The sequence below is a fragment of the Loxodonta africana genome, chromosome 6 (assembly GCF_030014295.1).
Source record: "Loxodonta africana isolate mLoxAfr1 chromosome 6, mLoxAfr1.hap2, whole genome shotgun sequence".
Lineage (NCBI taxonomy): Eukaryota > Metazoa > Chordata > Mammalia > Proboscidea > Elephantidae > Loxodonta > Loxodonta africana.
The window spans coordinates 88,001,324-88,027,945 of record NC_087347.1 but is presented as its reverse complement, the minus strand read 5'-3'; the positions used below and the strand labels follow the sequence as shown (position 1 = coordinate 88,027,945).

Here is a 26,622-nt window from a genome sequence, read left to right as displayed (position 1 = left end):
ATTGACTCATATAACCCAAAAGCTTGGGAAAGGCTTACTTTGCATGAAGAAGCCTGACTGAAGGCTCACCAGAATCTAATTTCTTTCTCCTCTCTTGGCTCTGCTTCCTCTTTATTAGCTCCATCCTCAGATAGGACCTTCTTCCCAGGTTTGTATGAAAAAAGGGTATGCTTCCTCACCAGCTCCAATAAAAAACCCAAAATGGAGTCTCATTAACTTTGACTAGTCTGACTTGCATCATGTGCACATTCCCTTAACCAGTCGCCATTGTCTGAGAAATGTGATGTCACCCCTGAAGTCTTAAGCAAAAATTTTTTAAAAGAGAAGTGATCTGGTTTTAGGAGGACAAGTTCTAGATACGAAGGAGTAGTGAAGTGGTCATGTGAATCATCCACAGACAATAATTATAAAAACTGGATTAAAAAAATGAAATAAAACGAAAACCTAAAGATACTGGAAAGCATCTAGAAGCAGAGGAAAGTTTAATCTGAAAAATGGTAAACAGAACAGGTGAGAAGTGCAACTTTGTGACTTTCTTGCCTGACAATGCTGCCTTACCCTCACAGCTACAATCATAGAAAGCAATGGAATAAAAAATACCAGGCTTATCAACTAAAGGTGCCAGGGGTCAGAATTCAGGGCTGGGAAAACATCTGGAAATTTAAAAAGGAATTTCTGACAGTGAGCAAACCACAGAAGGAATGAGACCCAAATTCAAAACATAAACTGTCTAAATACCTAGCTGACAAATATGCTATGCACATTAATGGAGAGGTACTCCGGTGGTAGGAGGTCTGGTGGCGCAGTGGTTAAAGGACTCTGCTGTTAAAAGAAACACTTGTGGTTCAAACCCCCCAGCTGCTCTGTAGGAGAAAGAAGTGGCAGTCAACTGCCATAAAGATTTACAGCCTTGGAAACCCTAAAGGACACTTCTATTCTGACCTTTAGGGTCACTATGAGTCAGAATCGACTCAATGGGCAACAGGTTTGGTTTGGTTTGGTTTTACTCCTGGAGTTTTCCGAAACAGCTGTCATAGGATGTAAAGAAGTATACTCCTAAAAGACAGAAAATACATACAGCAGATCTGTTGAGTTTGATGCTGTCTTTAACTAAGTGCATTCTCTCCCTATGATCAGCTCAGGTAGCAGAAAGCCTGAAGTATTGGAGTATAGAGACTAAAGTTGACAGAACCACTGGAGACTAGGGGTAATCAGAGAAACAAGGAAACAGCAGAGAGAGAGAGAGATAGAGACCCATCTCAGCCTGAATAATTGAATGATGAACAATTTTCACAGGCATAGGGAAACCCACAGAGGGGACGTCTAAAAGAGCAGCAGCGGAAAGCCAAAAGAACAGAGCACGGATATTAGCAGCTTGTTTTCTGTCCACAACAAACTAAAAGGAATATCAATTTAAAAAACCTAAATGTTAAATTACTGTCTTCTAAACAAAACATCTGCCAAAGATAAATTCACAAGGGAAAATATTTTAACTGGAATGGTAATGAAACTACAACATATAAAAATTTCTGGGCTACAGCTAACAAAAGCAGTACTTAAAAAAAATTATAGCATTAAATGCATATGTAAGAAAAAGGACAAAATTTTGAAATAAACTATCTAAGCTTTCACTTTAAGAAACTAGAAAAGAAGAACAAATCATACCCGTGGTGTTGGTTTGTTGTTAGCTGCTTTCAAGTTGGATCCAACTCCTAGCGACCTATGCACAAAAGAACAAAACACTGCCCAGTTCTGTACCATTTTCACAATCCTTGCTGTATTAGAGCCCACTGTTGCAGGTACTGTGTCCATCCATCTCATTGAGGGTCTTCCTGTTTTTTGCTGATCCTCTGCTTAACCAAGCATGATGTCCCTTTCCAGGGACTGGTCCCTCCCGATAACATGTCCAAATTAAGTGAGATGAAGTCTCGCCATCCTCACTTCTAAGGATATTCTGGCTTAGAAAGAGTTGTTCTAAGACACATTAGTTCATTCTTCTGGCAGTCCATGGTATATTCAACATTTTCACCTACACCATAATTCAAAGTCATTAATTCATTGTCCGGCTTTCGCAAGCATATGAGGTGACTGACAATATCATGGTTTGGGTCAGGTACACCTTAGGCCTCAAAGTGACATCTTTGCTTTTTAACACTCTAAAGAGTTCTTTTGCAGCAGATCTGCCAACTGCAATGTCATTTGATTTCTTGACTGCTACTTCTATAGGCGTTAACTGTGGATCCAAGTAAAATTAAATCTTTGACAACTTCAATATTTTCTCCATTTATCATGATGCTGCTTATTGATCCAATTGTGAGGATTTTTGTTTTCTTTCTGTTAAGGTGTAATCCATATTGAAGGCTGTAGTCTTTGATTTTCATCAGTAAGTGCTTCAAGTCCACTTCACTTTCAGCAAGCAAGGCTGTGTCATCTGCAAATGTTAATAAGTCTTTCTCCAACACTGATGGCACGTTCTTCTTCATAAAGTTCCGCTTCTCAGACTATTTGCTCGGCATATAGATTGAATGAGTATGGTAAAAGGTTACAACTGTGACGCACATCTTTCCAGACTTTGAACCATGTAGTACCACCTTGTTCTGTTCAAGAGGCATGCCTCTTGGTCTATGTACATGTTCCCCATGAGCACAATTAAGTGTTCTGGAATTCCCATTTTTCACAATGTTATCCATAATTTGTTATGATCCACATAGTAGAATGCCTTTGCATAGTCAATAAAACACAGGTGAAAATCTTTCTGGTATTCTCTGCTTTCAGCCAAGATCTATCAGACATCAGCAATGATATCCCTCCCTCCATGTCCTCTTTGAATCTAGCTTGAATTTCTGGCAGTTCCCTGTCGATATACTGCTATGACCATTTTTGAATTACCATCAGCAAAACTTTCATACATTGCTGGTGAGGAATACTACATGTTATAACTACTCTGGAAAAACATCTGTCAAATTGTTATAAAACTAAACATACATTTACCATATTATCTACAATCCCACTCCTAGGTATTTACCCAAGAGAAATAAAAATATCTGTAAACACAAAGGCCAGTTACTAGAATGTACATAATAGTCCCAAACTGAAACAATTCAATGTCCATCAACAGGTAAATGAATAAACAAACTGTGGAATAGCCATACAATGGAGTACTACCCAATAATATAAAGGAATGAACTACTGATAGACAGCACTGACCAACCTCAAAAGCATTATGCTAAGTGAAAGAAGCCAAGCACAACATATTGTGTGATTCCAGTTTAAGAATCATCAATGTTGTATGATTCATATTAAATTACAGAAAAAGCCAAACAATAGTGACAGAAAGCAGATCAGTGATTGCCATGAGCAGGGATGGAATTAGGAAACTGACGTCAAAGATACACAAGGCAACTTGTTGGGGTGGTGAAAATGTTCTATAACCTGGAGCTCACGAGTATTTACATTTCTCAAACCTCATTGAAATGTACACTTTAGATGAGTGAATTTTATTTTACACAAATTACACCTAAAAAAAACTAAACTAAAGGAAAGTACACATAATCAGTTTCCCTCCAGTATAAGAAGAACAGATTAAAGCAGGGCAACCATGGAAGTGGAGAGGCCAGTTAGGAGTTTACTGCAATAATTAGGTGAGACTGTAGTGTAGACTAGGATAATGGTAGCAGAGACAGAAAGAAGATTACAGATTCAAGTTTAATTTGAAGGCAGAATAAATAGGATTTGGATGGGAGAATGAGAGAAAAAGAGAAATCTAGCACGGTCACTATATTTATGGCTTGAACTACTAGGAGGATGGTGTCACTTAGTAAAAGGATGAAGAATGTTAGCAAAATAGGTTTGGGAGGGAAATCAAGCGTTTGATTTTAGATACGCTAGATTTGTTTAGATTCCTATGAAACATCTATGTAAAATATATATGTCCAGAAGGTCAGAAAGTTTGGGCAGAGTCTTCATACAGGTTTAATTTAAACAAAGAGAAAGGAGATAAGAGGTCTCAAGACCACGGCCTGGGAAATTCAACATTCATGACTAAAAGAATCTGCAAAAAAAACAGAGTAGCCAGAAGTAAGGAAAAAAAAAAAAAAAGAAACAACACTAAGGGCATCCCAGAGGCTATTAGAGAAGATTTTCAAAAAGTGGATAACTAAGTCAAATTCTGCTAAGAGGCTGAGTGAGATGTGAGCCTTGGTATGGGCTGAAATATGCTTGAAAGACAAGGAAAAGGAGAAAGTAAATGTAGTTATCTCTTTTGAGAAGTTTGGCTGTGAAGTGAGGCAGAAAACAGGGTAACAGTCATAAGGGAAATGGGGTGAATGGAGGGTTTAGTATTATGTTTTCTAATGGGAGCTACTAGAGCATGCTTTTATACTCATGAACATGAACCAGTAGATAGAGAAAATTAGTAATACTGTACACAAAGAATTAAACACTTAAAAGGTCCTTTATAATTATAAAAAAGGAATTAATAGATATTTGCTATTATCTGTGAGAGTTAGGGGCCATATCAGCTTGAGCTAAGCATTTATTTTCTTTGATTTAATTTGACGTTATTTATATTCTTACTAGAGCACCATATTAAGGGAGATTTGTGGTAAGTATACATAAGCTATTAGACGTACTACTGAAATACTACTTTGTTCCAACAAACAAGCAGACAAAAGTACTGTTGAAGTTGGAAGTAAGCTCATATACAAATATCATAAATATTTTTATTATAATACAGAGGTGGGGAGATACAGCAGGGAAGGGAGCTATTGCCAGATGAGTTCAAATGGGTGGCAAATTGGCTCATTCATTTGTTCCAACTTCCTTGCAGTGTATCTTCTTGTAATGTAGAAGCTGGGTGGCTAAAAACATTTATCAGTCTCTCTTGCAGCCAGGCTTCTAGATGTTAATTTAGAATCTGCCAATCAGACATGCATGACAAGAATTAATGAGTGAGTTAAAGTGGGCAATTGGCAGCCATGAGGTATCCTCTTTGATTGCACAGCTCTAGCAGGCAGCATGGAACAGCCTTGGAGCAGTTCTGTCAGTGATTCCTGATCACTAGACTTAAACAAAGGTAGTATGATCATAGAGTTAGCAGTTCAAACAGTGGTGTCCTGACTGAACCAGAGGTAGTTTCCCTGGCAGCCCAATTCTGAAGTACTGCTCTGGAATCATTCATGGGGGCCAGGAGCCAGCCCTTCAATGGTTTTATAAGTACCTAATTCCTAACATTAACACACAATCTTAACCATCACAAATCTCGTTTGGCTTAATGTATCTGCAGTGGTTTATGTTATCTCTAGCTAAACTCTGACTGAGATATCAACCAACAAGACAACTTGGTGATAGTTTGAAAAACCAAAATGCCAATTGAGTCTATTACAACTGCCCTGATACCAGATAAGCATGTATTTTCCTAAGTAATACAAAATGGGAAGTAAGAGAGTCTTAAGAATTTATGCACAGACATGGAGATATAGTAGGATTTCTTAAACAAGAGAGAAAAAACACAGCCATTAATAATAAAACAAAAAAAATTGTTAAATCTGACTACATTACAATTGGAAGTTCTATTCATCAAAAGACAACGTATAGATGGGCTACCACTACCAACAGTTCTAATCAGTACCAAAATAGATGGACCCTTACAGAATGGGTGAAAAAATGTGGAATGTAACCTCAAATTTCTAAAAAAAAAAAAAGCAAAACAAACCTACTGGACTGCCTGAGACTAGAGGACTCTCTGAGACTGTTGCCCTGAGATAGCCTTTAAAACTTGAACTGAAACTAATCCCAGATATTCCCTTATGTAAGTAACAAATTGACTTAAAAATAATTAATATCACCTGTAAGTACTGTGCTTTTTAAAAAACTCACCCATATGAGACTAAATGCTCAACAATTACTTTAAAACAAAGCTGAGAAAATAAGGGGGTCAGGGAAATTAGAATAATAGAAAAGGAAAAACCAGAACAGAAATAATGAGAATGTTCATACATTAAGAAGAATGTAACCAAGGTCACTAAATAACTTCTGTAGAAATTGCTGAATGGGAACCTAAGCTGCTATGTAAACTTTCACCAAAAACAAAATAAAATATTATTTGCAAAAAATGTACAAAGGAGTTGGGGCCAAGATGGCGGAATAGACAGACGCTTCCGGTGAGCCCTCTTACAACAAAGACCCAAAAAATCAAGTGAAATGAGTATATTTATGAAAAGCTAGGAGCCCTGAACATCAAAGGCAAGGTCAGAAAATGAACTGAGGGATAGGGAAAGGAAGAGATGGTTCAGAAATGGAGAGGAGTTACTGGACCTGAATTGCCAGGAATCCTCAGGCACCATTCCTGGGAGTGGCTGCAGCAGGCTGGTACTAGCCTTTGGCCACAGTTTCCTAAGAGAGAAGCAGCCAGCCACACAGCCAATTCACACCTCTGGAGCCAGAGAAGAATGGCGCTCTTGGCAAAAGCTAAGCACTTACGTGTATTTTATCGTGCCCCCCACCGCCAAGCTGGCTTCAGCAGCTGCTGATTTCCCTGGGCCTGAGATAGGCCCTGTTGAGTGCCTATTGGCATTCTCCAAGCCCTGCAGAAGGAATAAATTTGCAACTTAGGGAAAAGATAATTTGCCAGCTCCACTAACTAGGGGAGCTCAGGACAGAAGTGGCTCCTGTCCAGGCATAAATGGTCCATGGACTTTGAGTACCTTTCCCCTCTGTATGGACCTGTGTGGGCCTGTTTCAGAAAAATAGGCCCTTGTTGGCAGACTACAACTGTTTCAGCTGTGCGGTAGAGAGGCTGGTATTTGATGTTTGACACTGCTTTGCCTAGGGAACAAGGTCCTCACCTACCCACATCAGGGGCCTACAGACTGGTGGCTCCACTCAGGTCATCCAACCACCCGTGACACGGGTGCAAGGATAACTGGCACCTCCCAGTTGTTACAAACAAAAACGCTGGGTGCCCATGGTCTGTCTACAGAACCCACCCACCTGTGCACTCTAGGGAACAGGGACACACTTTCCTCCGAGACACGTGGTGGACAATTCTCAGCCCCCTGCCTTGTTCAGAGCATGACCCCTTGCTGCAACCAGATACCGGTACATACACCAATCACCCCTGCCCTTCTAAGACTGTAGGACAGAGCCTGTACCACACCCTTGATGATCAGCTACCTGGAAACCTGAGCTGAATTCAAACAAGAAAAGTGAATGGACTCCTAGCCTGATATACCTGATAACAACTCTAGCCATCTGGGGACAGGACATCAGAGTTCCAAAAGTGAAAATAATCAGACTGCTTCATTCAAGCAACCGATTTGGACATAACAAAACAAAGCAACACACTAGGATACAGTAAGCAAATATAAAATAAACTAATATAATAACTTACAGATGGCTCGGAAACAACAGTCAATATCAAGTCACAAAGAAACAGATCATGATCACCTCAGCAAGCTCTCAAACAAAGAATCAAGGGATCTTCTAGATGAAAGGGCCTTCCTGGAGTTAACGGAGGCAGAATACAAAAGATTAATACACAGAGGTAAACAGTGACTTTATTACGTAAAACAAAAAATTAATAAAGAGGGACTAAGAAATGTAGTTACAGATCTTTCACATAGAGAAAAAAACAAGGCAATACAAAGAAATAACAAATTAGGTTTAAATTTAGAAAAACAGGGGTAAATAATGAGGTAAACACAAAGGAGACAAACTATCCAACACATTAAAATTAAATACAAGAAAAAATTGGAGACTCAGCAGAAACGAAATCAACAACAATGAATATGAGGAAAAGACAAATACATAAAGATACTCTACTCAACACAAAAAATTAATTGGGAAAAGAAACTGTCAACAACACACAAAAAAAGACACCAAAATGAAAGCACTAAATTCATACCTATCAATAATTAGACTCAATGTAAATGGACTAAATGCACCAATAAAGAGACAGAGATTGGCAGAATGGATTAAAAAACACGATCCGTCTATACGCTGCCTACAAGGGACACACCTTAGACTTAGAGACACAAACTAAAACTCAAAGGATGGAAAAAAAAATGTCAAGCAAATAACAATCAAAAAAAGAGTAAGAGTGGCAGTATTAATTCCTGACAAAACAAACTTTAAAGTTAAATCCATCATAAAGAATAAGGAAAGGACACTATATAATGATTAAAAGGGACAACATACCAGGAGGATATAACCATATTAAATATTTATGCACCTACGACAGGGCTGCAAGATACATAAACTCTATCAGCATTGAAAAGTGAGATAGACAGCTCCACAATAATACTAGGAGACTTCAACACACCCCTTTCAGTGAAGGACAGGACATCCAGAGAGAAGCTCAATAAAGACATGGAAGATCTAAATGCCACAATCAACCAACTCGACCTCATAGACGTATACAGAACACTCCACCCAACAGCAGCCAAGTATACTTTCTTTTCTAGTGCACATGGAACATTCTCTAGAATAGACTACATCTTACGTCATAAAGCAAGCATTAGCAGAATCCAAAACATTGAAATATTACAAAGCATCTTCTCTGACAATAAGGTCATAAAAGTAGAAATCAGTAATAGAAAAAGCAGGGAAAGAAATCAAACACTTGGAAACTGAACAATATTACCCTTCTCAAAAAAGACTGGATTATAAAAGACATTAAGGATGGAATGAGGACATTCATAGAATCCAATGAGAATGAAAACACTTCCTAGCAGAACCTTTGGAACACAGAGAAAGCAGTGCTCAGAGGTCAATTTATATCAATAAATGCACACATACAAAAAGAAGGGCCAAAATCAAAGAATTATCCCTACAACTTGAACAAATAGAAAGAGAGCAACAAAAGAAACCCTGAGGCACCAGAAGAAAACAAATATTACAACAGACCCAACTGAAATTAAAAGAATCATATCAGATTATTATGAAAAATTGTATTCTAACAAATTTGAAAACCTAGAAGAAACGGATGAATTCCTAGAAACACACTACCTATCTAAACTAACACAAACAGACGCAGAACAACTAAATAGACCCATAACAAAAGAAGAGATTGAAAAGGTAATCAAAAAACTACCAACAAAAAAAAAGCCCTGGACCGGATGGCTTCACTGCAGAGTTCTACCAAACTTTCAGAAAAGAGTTAACACTACTACTACTAAAGGTATTTCAGACGATAGAAAAGGACAGAATACTCCCAGCATATCCTTGATACCAAAACCAGGTAAAGACACCACAAAAAAAGAAAATTAGAGACCTATATCCCTCATGAACTTAGATGCAAAAATTCTCAACAAAATTCTAGCCAATAGAATTCTACAATATATCAAAAAAATAATTCACCATGACCAAGTGGGATTCATCACAGGTATGCAGGGATGGTTCAACATTAGAAAAACAATGTAATCATCATATAAATAAAACAAAAAACAAGAACCACATGATTTTATCAATTGATGCAGAAAAGGCATTGGACAAAGTTCAACACCCATTCATGATAAAAACTCCCAGCAAAATAGGAATAGAAGGAAAATTCCTCAACATAATAAAGGGCAGTTATACAAAGTCAATAGGTATTTTATACAAAATCAATAGCCAACATCGTCCTAAATGGAGAGAGCCTGAAAGCATTCCTCTTGACACCAGGAACCAGACAAAGATGCCCATTATCACTGCTCTTATTCAACTTTGTGCTAGAGGTCCTAGCCAGAGCAATTAGGCTAGATAAAGAAATAAAGGGCATCCAGATTGCAAGAAAGAAGTAAAAGTATCTCTATTTGCAGATGACATGATCTTATACACAGAAAACCATAAGGAATCCTCAAGAAAACTACTGAAACTAATAGAAGAGTTCAGCTACAGTACAAGACAAACATACAAAAATCACTTGGATTCTTCTACACCAACAAAAAGAACATCAAAGAGGAAACACCAAATCAATACCATTTCTAGTAGCCCCCAATAAGATAAAATACTTAGGAATAAATCTTACCAGAGATGTAAAAGACATACAAAGAAAACTACAGTACGCTTCTGCAAGAAACCAACGGAGGCCTACATAAGTGGAAAAACATACCTTGCTCATGGATAGGGAGACTTAACATTGTAAAAATGTCTATTCTACCAAAGTGATCTATAGATTTAATGCAATTCTGATTCAAATTCCAACGACATTTTTTAATGAGATGGAGAAACAAATCACCAACTTCATATGGAAGAGAAAGAGGCTTCGGATAAGTAAAGCATTACTGAAAAAGAAGAACAAAGTGGGAGGCCTCACTCTACCTGATTTTAGAAACTATTATACCACCACAGTAGTCAAAACAGCCTGGTACTGGTACAACAACAGATACACAGACCAATGGAATTGAATTGAGAATCCAGACATAAATCCATCCACATATGAGCAGTTGATATTTGATAAAGGCCCCGAATCAGTTAAATGGGGAAAAGACAATCTTTTAAATAAGTAGTGCTGCATAACTGGATATCCATCTGCAAAAAAATGAAACAAGACCCATACCTCACTCCATGCACAAAAATGAACTCCAAATGGATCAAAGACCTAAATATAAAATCTAAAACAATAAAAATCATGGAAGAATAAATAGGGACAATGTCAGGAGCTCTAATACATAAAATAAGCAGTATATAAAACATTTCTAAAAATGCAGAAGAAAAACTAGATAACTGGGAGCGCCTAAAAATTAAACACCTATGCTCATCCAAAGACTTCACCAAAAGAGTAAAAAGATTACCTACAGACTAGAAAAAAGTTTTTAGCTATGACATTTCTGATCATCGCCTGATCTCTAAAATCTACATGATACTGCAAAAACCCCACTGCAAAAAGACAAATAACCTGATTAAAAAATGGGCAAAAGATATTAACAGACACTTCACTAAAGAAGACATTCAGGTAGCTAACAGATACAGGAGGAAATGTTCACGATCATTAGCCATTAGAGAAATGCAAATCGAAGTACAATGAGATTCCATTTCACTCCAACTAGGCTGGCATTAATCAAAAAAATACAAAATAATAAATGTTGGAGAGGTTGTGGAGAGACTGGAATACTTATACACTGGTGTTCAGAATGTAAAATGGTACAACCACTTTGGAAATCAATCTGGCACTTTCTCCAAAAGCTAGAAATAGAACTACCATACGATCCAGTGATCCCACTCCTTGGAATATATTTTAGAGAAATAAGAGCCTCTAGAAGAACAGATATATGCACGCCCATGGTCACTGCAGCACTGTTTACAACAGCAAAAAGATGGAAGCAACCAAGGCACCTATCAACGGATGAATGGATAAATAAATTATGGTGTATTCGCTATTCACACAATGGAATACCATGCATTGATAAAGAACAGTGAGGAATCTGTGAAACATTTCATAACATAGGGAATCTGGAAGGCATTATGCTGAGTGAAATTAGTCAGTTGCAAAAGGACAAATATTGTTTAAGATCATTATTATAAGAACTCGAGAAATAGTTTAAACAGAAGAAAATATTCTTTGACCGTTACGAGATGGGGGGAGGGAGGGAGAGGGGTATTCACTAATTAGATAGTAGATGAGAACTACTTTAGGTGAAAGGAAAGAGCACATAATACAGGCGAGGTCAGCACAATTGGACTAAAACAAAAGCAAAGAAGTTTCCTGAATAAGCTGAATGCTCTGAAGACCAGCATAGCAGGGCCGGCGGTTTGGGGACCATGGTTTCAGGGGACACCTTAGTCAATTGGCATAACAAAATCTATTAAGAAAATATTCTCCATCCCACTTTGGAGAGCGGCATGTGGGGTCTTAAACGCTAGCAAGCGGCCATCCAAGATGAATCAATTGGTCTCAGCCCACCTGGAGCAAAGGAGAATGAAGAACACCAAGGACACAAGGTAATTACTAACCCAAGAGACAGAACCAAACCAAAAAACCCACTGCCGCCGAGTCGATTCTGACTCATAGCGGCTCTATACGATAGAGTAGAACTGTCCCATAGAGTTTCCATGGAGCACCTGGTGGATTTGAACTGCCGACCTCTTGGTTAGCAGCTGTAGCACTTAACCACTATGCAACCAGAGTTCCCCAAGAGACAGGAAGGGACACATAAACCAGAGACTACATCAGCCTGAGACCAGAAGAACTAGATGGTGCCCTGTTACAACAGATGACTGCCCTCACAGGGAACTCAACAGAGAACCCCTGAGGGAGCAGGAGAGCAGTGGGACGCAGACCCCAAGTTCTCGTAAAAAGACCAGACTTAATGGTCTGACTGAGACTAGAAGGACCCGGTGGTCATTGCCCCTAAGACCTTCTGTTAGCCCAGGACAGGAACCATTCCCAAAGCCAACTCTTCAGACAGGGATTGGACTGGCCAATGCGATAGAAAAAGATGCTGGTGAAGAATGAGCTTCTTGGATCAAGTAGACACCCGAGACTATGTTGGCATCTCCTATCTAGAGGGGAGATGAGAAGGCAGAGGGGGTTAGAAGCTTGCGCAATGGACACAAAAAGAGAGAGTGGAGGGAAGGAGTGGGCTGTCTCATTGGGGGGAGAGCAATTAGGAATATATAGGAAGGTGTACATAAATTTTTAGATGAGAGACTGACTTGATTTGTAGACTTTCAATTAAAGTACAAAAAAAAAATGTATAGAAAAAAAAAGAGATAATCTGGAATAAAAAAGGCACACCACAAACTGGAGAAAGATATCTGCCCAACACATAACTAAAAAAAGGAATAGCACTGAGAAAGAAGGTAAAAAAGAACTTGTACAATCGATAAGAAAAAGATACACAACCCATTAGATATATGCACCAAAGCCCTAAAAAGGAACTTAAAAAAAAGGAAATCGAATAGGCTAAAAAATTCATAAAAAGGCATGTCAATGAAATACTACTTCATATCTATCATTGACAAAATCAAAGTTTGATAATGCCAGGTGTTACCAAAGATGATAACCATCAGAAATTCAAATATAGTGAGAAAGTAAATTGGTATTGCTGATAAAGTTGAAGAAATCTTCAAATATGTATGCTTATATGCATTAGGATATGTGGATAATAATATTCATTGTTGTTAGGTGCTGTCAAGTGGTTTCTGACTCATAGCAACCCTATGTACAAAAGAATGAAATACTGCCTGATCCTGTGCCATCCTCACAGTGACTGCTATGTTTGAGCCAATTCTTGCAGCCACTGAGTAAATCCATCTCCTTGAGGGTCTTCCTCTTTTTCAATGACCCTCTAATTTGCCAAGCATGATGTCCTTCTCCAGGGACTGGTCCCTCCTGATAACATGTCCAAAGTACGTGACAGCAAGTCTCACCATCCTTGCTTCTAAGGAGCATTCTGGCTGTACTTCTTCCAAGAGAGATTTGTTTGATCTTCTGGCAGTTCATGGTATATTCAATAGTCTTCACCAACACCATAATTCAAACCTGTCAATTCTTCTTTGATCTTCCTTATTCACTGTCCATTTTTCACATGCATATAAGGTAACTGAAAGAACCATGGCTTGCATCAAGGTGCAAATTAGTCCTCAAGGTGACATCTTTGCTTTTTAGCACTTTGACAAGGTCTTTTGCAGCAGATTTCCCCAGTGCAATACATTGTTTGATTTCTTGACTGCTGCTTCCACGAGCATTATTGTAGGAGGATGCAAGTAAAACCAAATCCTTGACAACTTCAACCATTTCCCTATTTATCATGATGTTGCTTATTGGTCCAGTTGTGAGGATTAATGTTTCCTTCAGTATGGTGCAAACCATTCTGATGGCTATAGTTTTAGATCCTCAGTAACTGCTTCAAGTCCTCTCCACTTTCAGCAAACAAGGTTGTGTCATCTGCATAACGCAGGTTATTAATGAGTCTTCCTCCAATCCTGATGCCCTCTTCTTCTTCATATAGTCCAGCTTCCTGGATTTGCTCAGCATACAGGCTGAATAAGTATGGTGAAAGGATACAACCCTGACGCACACCTTTTCTGATTTTAAACCACGCAGTATTCCTCTGTTCTGTTCGAAAGACTGCCTCTTAGTCTACGTACAAGTTCTGCGTGAGCACAACTAAGTGTTCTGGAATTCCCATTCTTCACAATGTTATCCATAATGTGTTATGATCCATACAGTTAAATACTTTTGCATAGTCAATAAAACACAGGTAAACTTCCTTCCGGTATTCTTTGCTTTTAGCCAAGATCCATCTGACATCAGCAATGGTATTCCTCATTCCACATCCTCTTCGGAATTCAGTCTGGATTTCTGGCAGTTCCTTGCTGATGTACAGCTGCCAAATGTTTTTGAATTATCTTCAGCAAAATTTTACTTGTGTGTAATATTAGTGATAATGTTGAATAATTTCTGCATTCTATTGATCATCTTGCTTTGGAATGGGCATAAATATGGATTTCTTCCAGTTGTTTGGCCAGGTAAATCTCTTCCAAATTTTTTGATGTATCCTATTATGTTTTCCTTTGAATCTTAACAGCTAGCTAGTTAAGTGTTTTTTGTTGTTGTTCAGTATCTGCAGCTATAACTAAGTCTCTTTTTACATTTTAGAGCCTATTCTTTTGATATTTTTATTATTATTATTTTGCCTGTTTTACCTATGCATTTATTGAAAGCTGTCCCAAGTTATGCTTTGGGAGTAGGCACTTATTTAAAAAAATAAGTCATTCCTTAAGGGAAAAGGAATGTCACCTCTTCTGATAAGACCAACGAAACCCATATATGCAGATAGCCTTTAATCAATCTTTATTGCGTTATTTTCTATGCAATTTACAGTAATAAAACTAAAGATGTGTTGTGAGAGGCAATCTCTTTTTGTAAATTTTTTTACTGTACTTTAGATAGAGGTTTACAGAACTAGTTTCTTATCATACAGTTAGTACACACATTGTTCTATGATATTGGTTAACGACCCCATGACATGTCAACACTCTCCTTTCTCAACACTGGGTTCCCTATTACCAGCTTTCCTCCTCCCTCCTGCCTTCCAGTCCCTGCCCCAGGGCTGTTTTGCCCCTTTAGTCTTGTTTTGTTCCATGGGCCTGTTCAATCTTTAGCTGAAGGGTGAACCACCAGAGTGACCTCATTACTGAGCTGAAACAGAGTCCGGGTGCCATACACTCAGGGCTTCTCCAGTCTCTGTCAGGCCAGCAAGTCTGGTCTTTCTTTTTGAATTAGAATTTTCTTCTGCATTTTTCTCCAGCTCTGTCTAGGACCCTCTATTGTGACCCCTGTCAGAGCAGTCAGTGGAGGTAGCTGGGCACCATCTCGTTGTTCTGTACTCAGTCTGGTGGAGGCCGTGGTAGATGTGGTCCATTAGTCCTTTGGACTAATCTTCCCCTTGTATCTTTAGTTTTACTCATTCTTCCTTGCTCCTGAAGGGGTGAGACCAGTGGAGTATGCTAAATGGCTGTTCACAGGCTTTTGCGATCCCAGATGCTACTCACCAAAGTAGCATGTAGAATATATTCTTTATAAACTATGTTATGCCAATTGAGCTAGATATTCCCTGAGATCATGGTTCCCACAGCCCTCAGCCCAGCAATTCAGTCCTTCAGGGAGTTTAGATTTATCTATGGAGCTACCATGACCTTGCCTTGTACAGGTTGTGCTGGCTTCCCCAGTACTGTGTACTATGTTACCCTTCACCAAAGTTTCCACTTATCTATTGTCTATTAAGTGTTTTCCATCTCCATCCCACCCCTCCCTTGTAACCATGAAAGATTGTTTCTTTTTGTATGTAAACCTTTTCATGAGTATTTACAGTAGTGGTCTCATACAGTATTTGTCCTTTTGTGATTAACTTATTTCACTCAGCAGAGACATCCTCCAGATTCATGCATGTTATGACATGCTTCACAGATACATTGTTGTTCTTTATCATTGCATAATACTCCATTGTGTATGTACCACAGTTTGTTTATCCATTCATCTGCTGACGGGCATCTAGGTTGTTTCCATCTTTGCTATTGTGAACAATGCTGCAATGAACATGAGTGTGCATATGTCTGTCTGTATGATGACTCTTATTTCTCTAGGATATATTCCTAGGAGTGGGATTCCTGGATCATATGGTATTTCCATTTCCGGCTTTCTAAGGGAGAGGCAATCTTTTAAGGGCTCTGAGTGTCCCTGCATGTTATTGCTGGGTATGCCAAGACAATAAGGCCCTGAACACTCTTTACCTGGGCCATTTTTGAAGACTGTATTTGCAGCTGGTATTGCTGAAAGATGAAGTAACATTCCCCTCCAGGAAAGAGCAGCCTTGCTTTTGTTTACTATACCAAAAAAAAACCAAACCTAGTGCTGTCAATTCCGATTCATAGCGACCCTACAGGACAGGGTAGAACTGCCCCACAGAGTTTCCTAGGAGCACCTGGTGGATTTGAACTGCCGATCTCTTTGTCAGCAGCCATAGCACTTTAACTACTATGCCACCAGGGTGTCCTTATTTATGATAAAGACAGTGAATTCCTTGAGCTCAGTGTTCCTCAGTTGTGACACAAACCTACTGCACGCATAGCATCCAACCGGGCCCCTCCATGTCACCCCTGTGAGACTTGCGGGGCATGAACCAATGCTGACATGATGCTCATACTGTTTGCTGTGCCATGAGCAATAAAATCTCTAATGCAGGCATCTCGTGTCTTCTGACAGCACCCATGAAATAGTAACAGGCTGACAACAGGTAAAATTCTGGACTCTGGCAAGTTGTTGATTCAAAAGAAATAATTTGATAATTCAAAGTGGAAACCGGACTTGATTTACATCCTTTATAACTCAGAGGAATTCTTATAGACACACCCTTAATGAAGAAAACAGAGAAAGGCCAATTAAAATAGCTGTTTAAAACAACAGAATGACCTCAAAGAGGCAATTAAAGAACTGTTAAGGTTTTGCCATTTTAAAGACGAGAGCTGTTTTTGCTGTCTCCATACCAAAAAAAAAAAAAAAAAAATTGAAGAGTCCCGTCTGACATGTAGAGAGCTTGGAAATTGTCACTCCCATTCTCACAATAAGAAAAAAGTTGAACAAACCGAAAATCAACAACTCTTCTTAGATCATTCAGGGATTGCTACACCCAAAACTAGAGAGACAAGCAGATACACAGAATCATAGCTTACCAGGAGCAGAAGCTTAGAGCAGATGCCCACACCAGAGCCATTAGTGTTTAAGGAACACTTAAGTTGTAATCGACAAATAAAGGGAGGCTCACTATAGACTAGTTTTAGAGGTAAAAATTTGGGCTTGGCGGGGAGGAAGGTGGGAAGAGTCTTAGAGAGATCCCAACATTTTCCTGAGTTTTATCTCCAGGAACCCCACCAAATTCTCACTGTGAAGATTGGAGAAAAATCCCCTAGTGCTTCCAGCAAGGGGAGGGAAAAAGTAACCATTTTGAAACATGCCCAGAACTTTTCTGTTCTTAAGAAAGGCCTGCTATTTTACCTGAGCCTAACAGACTTGAGTTTTACTAGAGTCTAACAAATCTGGTGGAAGGGAAATTAGCAACCGTAGCCCTTGACATGGGGAAAGAAAAATACTCAACTCCTGCCCTTTCTATCATTACTGTGTCACCTAAGTGAGGGAGAAAAATAGCTGAGAAACACCTGTGTAGGTTAAAACCTAGGATATGGGCTCACTAAAAGACTAAGACCTAATCATAGAACTAGAAAATGATTCCTTTCTCCGTACACCGTACCAGCACATTAACAGGGTCCTGTATAATAAGAAGGGATTACAGCTGGAAGAACTGCAAGCTTAGGTTCTGCTTAGGAAAGAATCTTTAGGGAAACCCAAAGACAACAGGGGAGATAGAAACAAGAATACTAGAGGAAAAGTTACCCTCTTACGTTACAGCTACAGGAAACAGTAAACAATGTAACTTCTAGCCAGATAAATATAAAACTCTCACTAAAAACCTATCTGCCTTTCACCTGATACATCATGTCTGACTTTCAACAAAAAATTACAAGGTGTGCTATTAGGGAAAAACATAGTGTGAAGAGACAGAGCAGGCATCAGAACCAGACTGAGATATGACAGAGATTTTGGAATTACCAGACTGGAAGTTTCAAAAGCTATGATTTATATGCTGAGAATTCTAATGGAAAAAGTGGAGATGCAGGAATAAATGTGTAACGTAAGTAAAAAAGAAGGAAATGCTAAGAAAGAATCCAAATGAAATTTTAGAAACTGAAATTTGTGTAACAGATATGAAGAATGTCTTTGATGTGCTCCTCAGTAGACTAGACAAGTGGAGAAAACAATGAATGAGCTTGATACTCAAAAGCAAAAAGAAAATGAATAAAAATGAGACAGACTATCCAAGCACAATTACAAAAGGTATAACGTGTGTAATAGGAATACTGAAAGGAGAAGAAAGAGATGAACAGAATATCTGAAGTAATAATAACAGACACCAATCACAGCTCTAGAAAGCTCAGAGAACACTAAGCAAGATCAATACCAAAAAATCTACATCTAGTCACATCATACTCAAACTGCAGAAAATTAAAGACAAAGAAAAAATCTTGAAAAAAATGACAGGTGGAGGTGAAATGGGGGGAGAAACCTGCCTATACAGGAACAAGGAATAGAATTACATTAGACTTCTCTTCAGAAACCATGCAAGCAAGAAGAGAGTGGAGTGAAATATTTAGTGTTGAAAGAAAAAAAAAACCCACCAACCTGGAATTCGGTATCCAGTGAAATTATTCATCAAAAATGAGGGAGAAATAAAGACTTTCTCAGACAAACAAAAATCGGGGTAGTCTGTCACCAGCAGATCAGCCTTGCAAAAAATGTTTAAAAAAAAATGTTATTTGGAGGGAAGGAAAATTATACAGGTCAGAAACTTGGATGTACATAAAGAAAGGAAGTGAGTTAAAAAAGGAATGTTGTTGCTGTTGGGTGCTGTTGAGTCAATTTTCAACTCATGGTGACCCCATGTGACAGAGTATAACTGTCCTATAGGGTTTTCTAGGCCTGTAATCTTTATGGGAGCAGATTGCCAGATCTTTCTCCAAGTGAGCCACTGGGTGGGTTCAAACCACCAACCTTTTTTTTGGTTAGCAGCTGACCACTTAAGCATTATGCCATCAGGCTCCTAAATGAAGGTAAAGTAAAATCTTTTCTTTTTAGTATTCTTAATCAACCTAATACATAATAGTTTGTTCAAAATAACGATAGCAACAATGTATCAGATGATTATACCTTACGGAGAGGAGAAATGAATGAGAGCGATATAATAAGAGACGGGAGAGAGGAATGGAGAATATTCTGTTACAAGCTATGTGCACTACCTGTGAAGTGATAGTGTTACTGAAGGTGGATTTAGATTGGTTTGAGGTATATATTGCCAACTCTAGGGTAACCACTATAAAAATGTAAAAGACATATAATGTATATGCTAAGAGGAGAGAAAACGGAATCATATGAAATGTTCATCGAAAACCAGTGAAGACAGAAAAAGTGTAGAAGATAAAAAAAAAAAAGGAACACGTATAATGAATAGAAAACAGTTACAAGTATGGTAGATATTAATTCAAACTACATCAATAATCACATTAAATATGAATGGCCTAAATACACCAAGTAAAAGACAGAAACTATTATAGTGCATTAAAAAAAAGACCCAATTATATGCTGTCTACAAGAAATTCACTTTAAATATAAATTCAAAGATACGTTAAAAGGAACAGGATGGAGGAAAGAATAGTCTTTTCAATAAATGGTGTGGGGACAACTGGATTTCCACTTGCAAAAGAATTAAATTGGACCGATACCTCACACCATGTACAAAAATTAACTCAAAATGGATCAAGGATCTAAATATAAGAACTAAAACCATAAAACTCTTAGAAGAAAAAACAAGAGTAAAGATTTGGGACCTAGGTTTTTAGAATAGATTCTTAGATATGACATAAAAGCATGAGCAACAAAAGACAAAATATGTAAATCGGACTTCATCGAAATTAAAAACTTTTGTACATGAAAGGGCTTTATCAAGAAAGTGAAGAGACAACCTATGGTATGGGAGAAAACATTTGGTAACCATATATCTGATAAAGATTTTAATACCCAGAATATATTAAAAAATAAAAACTCTTACAACTCAACAACAAAAAGATAATCCAATATGTACGTAAAAATATGTACAGTCAATCATTATTTCTGGATTCCACATTGTAAATTTGCCTACTCTATAAAATTCGTTTATAACCCCCAAAACAATATTCGTGGCAGTTTCACATTAATTCCACAAACACACACAGAACGGCAAAAATTTTGAGTTGCCAATGCACACTTCTTAGCTGAGGTCGCACAAGGCAATGCTCTACATTTTGTTTCAGCTCTCACAGGGTAAACAAAAGTTCTTTTATGGTTTACTTAGTGGTATGTTTTTTGTATTTTTGTGCTTTTTGGTGGTGAGTTTGGTATTTAAAATGGCCCCCAAGTGTAGTGCTGAAATGTTGTCTAGTGTCCTAAAGTGCAAGAAGGCTGTGATGTGCCTTACAAAGAAAATACATGTGCTAGATAAGCTTTCCTAAGGCATGAGTTACAGTGCCATTGGCCACAAGTTCAACGTTAATGAATCAACAGTGTACATTAAATATGGTACCTTTAAACAGAAACACAATCGTGAGGATGGCATAGGACTGGGCAATGTTTCATTCTATTACACATAAGGTTGCCATAAGTGAAAGCCAACTCAATGACTACTAACAGTACAACAAAACAATAACAACAAAAACGAACATAAAACAGGGTTATATATTAACCAGTTGATGAAAATGTTGTGACCAGAAGTTTGTAGGAATCTGACCTGGTATTTTTTTCCCTTAGAGCAATGGTTCGGTATTCACTAATTCAATATTTGAAGTAATTTTATCAAAACTAACTACCATGAATAATGTGAATCCACTGTATTTGATATTATGCAAATACTTTATAAACAAATAATCCATATTCACCCATTTCATTTATACAAAATACGAACTGAATTTTGAGACAGTAAAATATCTATTTCTACTGCTTACAAACATGAAATAGTCTATAAAATAAAACATATGGTTAAAAAGCTTCCTAGTGAGTGATAAAGGAATAATTAATCAAGTTTATATGTTTTTAAAAAAGGTAGGGGAGAAGGATATAGTCTGCCAAATCTGTCTAAAAAGGCAAAAATGATTGGGGGTGGAGAGATTGTAATTAAAATACCTTCTACATAATGAAACAAAATTGAGAATATTTTCACTTTTGAAATAAAGCTGTCTTTTTAGCAATATAAACTTTGTTCATGCTAGCCTTCCAGCTAGAGAAATTTGACATGTTCTATATTTTGAAATTATTTTCCATCAAGTAAATGATCTCCCTTAGTACATATCTGCAGTAGTTAGCACTTGGTGAATGTCATTTTAAATACTGGAAGCAAATTTAGGGCAAAGAGTCCATAGCATTTGTGTGGTGTGAAGCCTTAAATTAAGGCTCAGTATCGTCTGGTAATCCAGAGAGTCTTGAGTGGCCTAACTGCAAGTTCCGTTCTCCACTCTGTTCTGTGGATAAGGCTCTGAGACAAACAACACTTCTTATCAAAGGGATCAGGCACAGTTTCTGCTTACCCTTGTGTGGCACTTTTCGTTTTCAGCCAGCTGGAGGAATTATCCAAACAAGCCAATCACATCCTCCCACGGGAAGCAAGGAACACCCCACCCTCTTGATACCACAAAGCCTGCCGTCCATAGTCCCTTTTGGTTTACTCTGTTTCTAAGTGCAACCTCCATGCAGCCTTGCATGCCATGTGGAGTCTTCCTCTCTTGGGTTGTGAGTGTATGTGACCAATAAATTGCTCAGTCTCATCTGTCCAATGTCAGATGTTGTGTGCTCAGCCATCCTCATAACTCTAGGGTTGGTTAGGATGAACAGGAAGCAATAAAATAACTGGTATCTAATCTCACCATCAAAAATTCCTTTGCTTTTCTTCATTCTGTCATGGGTCTATTGTTCTAAAAAACTTTACATTTATTAATTAATTAAAAAATTTAAGACATTAATATGAAATACTCAAAGAGAACTTGTAATAAGCCAGAAAAACCAGTGCTATCCTCCCCTCCTCCCCGATAAAATCCAAAAGAGCAAAGAAACTAGATGTTAAACCTAGCTATTATTCAATAGGTCAACAGAGGTAATAAGAAACTTATTCAGGGTTCTATAAAACACTACTATTGCATGCAAATCATTAGCAGGATAGCATTCTAAAATTGAGTTTAAAAAAGGGTATTCACCACATGGGTTGACTGTAGAGCTAAGCGAAGCAGCTCCGGTAGAAAGGCCGCCTTTAGAAACTGCTGAAGCCACAGGAGGTGTAGAAGATGAAGTTGGTGCAGTAGAGGAGGCTGCTGAGGATGGTAGCCGTTCTCCAGACTCCATATCTATGAAAGAAGAAACAAATGTTAATTGTCAGTATTAGACAGTGGAATTATTCAATGGCATAAAACATATTTAAAACACGTCTAACTTTTCAGGCATACTATTTTAAAATAGGAAATAAATTTAGAAGTATATGTTCTTCTGAAAGATAAAATGGAGAGTAGATTAAAAGGATATAATTAAAAATACCAATTTATGAAGTAAGTTTAATGTTAAGTATACCAAATCCTCTTCTAATAGACATGTGGGGTTTCCTCATAACAAAAGAAATTAATAGTGATTTGACTACAGTCATGCGTCGCTTAACTTCCACAATATGTTTTGTGAAATACGATGTTGTGTGATTTGGACACTGTGCAAACACCACATTACTTGGCAAAGTATGTTTGCTTTGTCAGTCTCTGTCCCTCTCTCTGGTCCCCACAATTCAGTGGCTTCTCCAGGGAGCCTGTAGGATCCCTCTTCTCTGGCCCAGGGTCCACGAATCCATGCCCTTTCCTAAGCCCTCCTCTTGGTTCCTTCCCCAGTGCACTCACCATCCTGAGCCCCGCATCCCACCAGAGCCCAGCTGTGCACCATGAGCAAGCCCTGGAGGTTCTGCTGAGTACAGCAGCCACTCAAGTACTCAGCCCAACCACTCAGCTCAACCTGTCGAGGTTCACTGGTCTCCAGGGATTTAGTCCCACATTTTCAGGGAATCCCCTGCACACCCTCCTCCTTCCATTTTTTCTTCCTCTACCCTTTTCTTCCCGGGTCCAGACAAGCCTATACACATAGCTATATTTACCGTATATAATTAAAAAAGCTATATGGGATCACAGACATATATGCAGTTGGATGTTGCTTGGACAGACATTATGTGGCGCATGACTATATAGTAATTTCACACAAACATGTATAGCCACAGGCTTATGGGAAATTAACATATTAATGTCTTTTTCTTCCTAAACCATGTCATCATCCATTTACTTGCTGCAAAAGACCTCTTTAATGTGTTGAAAAGCAAAGATGTTACCTTTGAAGACTAAGGTGTGCCTGACCCAAGCCATGGTATTTTCAATCGCATTGCATGCATGCAAAAGCTGGACAATGAATAAGGAAGACCAAAGAATAATTGACGCCTTTGAATTGTGGTGTTGGTCAAGAATATTGACTATACCAAGGACTGCCAAAAGGACAAACAAATCTGTTTTGAAAGGAGTACGACCAGAATGCCCCTTAGAAGGTCGGCAAGACTGCATCCTTACATACTTTGGAGGTGTTGTCGGGAGGGATCAGTCCCTGGAGAAGGACATCATGCTTGGTAAAGTAGAGGGTCAGTGAAAAAGAGGAAGACCCTCAACAAGATGGATTGACACAGTGGCTGCAATAACAGGCTCAAGCACAGCAATGATTGTAAGGATGGCGTAGGACTGGGCAGTGTTTCGTTCTGTGGTACATAGGGTTGCTATGAGTCAGAACTGACTCTACGGCACCTAACAACAGCAACATAATATCCACATTATCTTAATGAATCAAGAAAATATTACATTTGAATGCACTGCATCCTTGCCTTCTAAACCCAGACAGCAATTTGGCTGCAGGTCTTAAGTGTGCAAGAATCTGGTGTGGTAATCCTAATTTAGTGAGGTCCCCAAAAAGGCAAATACATTCCAGAGTTTTTATTGAAGTCAGGTTTGAATTATGATCTCAAAATGGCCTTGGTGTGAACCATTTATAAACACAAAATCATTTACAAGCATCTTTATTTGTTTAGGTATTATGGTACAATCTTGCACTGCTTTTTTGCAATAGCTTATGTTGCTATTTAAAAGTCCAGAATATAACACATTATATTGGAATATTCTATGTATTCACTGTTCCCACAAGTAAGGAAATTATGAGGTTCATAGTTATTCTAAGAAGCACACAATCTACAAGAAGAAGCAAACAAACAAAAATGACGCTCCTCGCCTATAAATTACCTCAGGATCTATTTCAAATAAACTCTCACCATTTAAATAATCTAACCGTAAAGAAATTTCGCTATGGAATTTCTGCATGGAATTTGATAGCTCCCATGATTACAATACATTTTCTAAGAAAAATAGTTTGATTTCATCTTAAAATTTCATTTTTAAATATTTATTAAGTCAATGTAAAATTAATGTATAAATATTGACTGAATCCATATAGTACACAGATGCTTTTTCTCCTAAGATACACACACATGGTAAAGGCAATCTCAGTTTACTCTATGACGTATTAATAGGATCATTTCAGTCAGCTTTCCAATGATAGACAATTAAAAAGTTCTTCGTATTCTGGCATTGCTCTCAATCACCTCCATAGATGACAGTACTGCTATGATGAGTATGCTCATATTCTTACAGAATCTTTCTTTCTCTTCATCAGTGTTCATCATGGGAAGATGTAGCTGCTAGTAATGGCTGCGTGGAACTAATGTTTAAAGAGCAGGTTTGGGATCATCAAACAGTCACTAAAGAGCTTTGAGACATGTGGCTCTCTGATGACAAGGCCCATGGCTGATATCTTCCTCTCTAGTTATTTTTTACCAACAAGTCTTGTTTTACTAAATACAAATAAATCTTGATCTATCAGGATAGACTTTCTTTTTTGTCTTTATATCTGGTAACCTCATTGTGTAAAATAATTCTAAAATCTACTATTCAAACGTATTATCACTACTTTAAAAAATAATTAAAGTTCTGTTTGTTTTTTTCAATTTGCTTTTGTACTGTATGGCAAAAATAATCTGGTGACACAATAAAGATAAACACTTTAGCTGAGTACCTGGCACAGGATAAAAGTTCAATACATAGTCATTTTTTAAGGATAACAAGCTAATAAGCTATGAAGTCTAGGCATATTTCTATCTGTTGATATTACTTGACTCAGGATAAAAGTGAGGAAATTCCAGAAGATAAAACAAGCAGTCTCTACCCAACAAAATAAAAAAATATATATGCTTAGATCTTGCAATTCTACTTCTGAGAATCCGTTCTGTAGAAACAAGTTGTCCCTGGGTGGCGCAAATGGTTAAGTGCCGGACTACTAACCAAAGGCTGGCAGTTCAAACCCACCCAAAGGCTTCCCAAAGGTCACAGCCTTGAAAACCCTATGGAGCGTGGTACTACTCTACACACAGGAAGTTGCCATGAGTTGGAATAGACTAGATGGCAACTAACAATAACATTCTGCAGAAATAAATCTCAGTAGGCAAAGCAATGTATGCGAGATTGTTTATTATCCCATTGTTTAAAAATAAAATTTAAGCCTGGCAGTGAGAAAGAGTGGAACCAGAGTTTGTACTACGAAATTGGAAAAAAGGGGCAAAAATTTCTTTTATTTTTGGTTCTTTCTGTTCATTTAAGTGAGTATTTCGGGAGAGAATTAACTTTTAAAAACATGCTTATTCAACCATTTTCCTTAGAAAATCTATTATGTACCTTATGCATATATTATTTTATCTTAATTATTTTGATCTTAAATACATACGTTGTTACCCAGTATGATCTCTTAGGGTTGCTGAGTATTCTTGTATGTAAGTAAACCCCTGTTTCCTTACCAAACCAAAACCCAAACCCCTTGCCATTGAGTAGAATTTCAGCTCATAGGAAAGAGTAGAACTGCCCCATAGAGTTTCCAAGGCTATAAATCTTTGGAAGCAGCAGACTGTTACATCTTTTTCCTGCAGAGCAGCTGGTAGGTTCAAACTGCCGACCTTTTGGTTAGCAGGTGGGTGCTTAACCATTGACCCACCAGGGCTCCTTCTGTTTCCTTATACAGACTCTAATTTTTTTTTAAATAGGTATTTCCTAGTTATAAACCAAAAAACCAAACCCACTGCTGTTGATTCTGACTCATAGCGACCCTATAGGACAAAGGAGAAATGCCCCCATAGTTTCCAAGGTGCACCTGGTAGATTTGAACTGCTGACTTTTTTGGTTAGCAGCCATAGCACTTAACCACTACACCACCAGGGTTTCTAAAATTTGATCAACCACTCCATTTTCATCTTATACATATCTTTTTTTCATTCTATGGAAATTTAAAAAATCTACTCTATCTTCTATTACTCTAGAATGAAGACTGTCTTATGCTTGATTTATTATGAATCACCTTTACAAAATTCTCTCTTTTAGTTACATCTTATTGTTTTGGGA

General features: G+C 37.9%; 1 protein-coding gene across 23 annotated transcripts in view; it reads right to left on the bottom strand.

Annotated features, from left to right (window-relative positions):
* Positions 1-26,622, bottom strand: part of BAZ2B (bromodomain adjacent to zinc finger domain 2B) — a 463,153-nt gene that overhangs the window by 124,058 nt on the left and 312,473 nt on the right. For 22 of the 23 annotated variants that reach the window (XM_064287090.1, XM_023542904.2, XM_064287092.1 and 19 more), the window contains one exon: positions 22,312-22,458. In XM_064287090.1, the coding sequence (XP_064143160.1) occupies positions 22,312-22,456 (145 nt within the window). In that variant the 5' untranslated portion in view covers positions 22,457-22,458. Of the gene's footprint in view, positions 1-6,480; positions 6,584-22,311; positions 22,459-26,622 lie in introns of those variants that run through there. The other variant, XM_023542916.2, reaches the window with a different exon arrangement.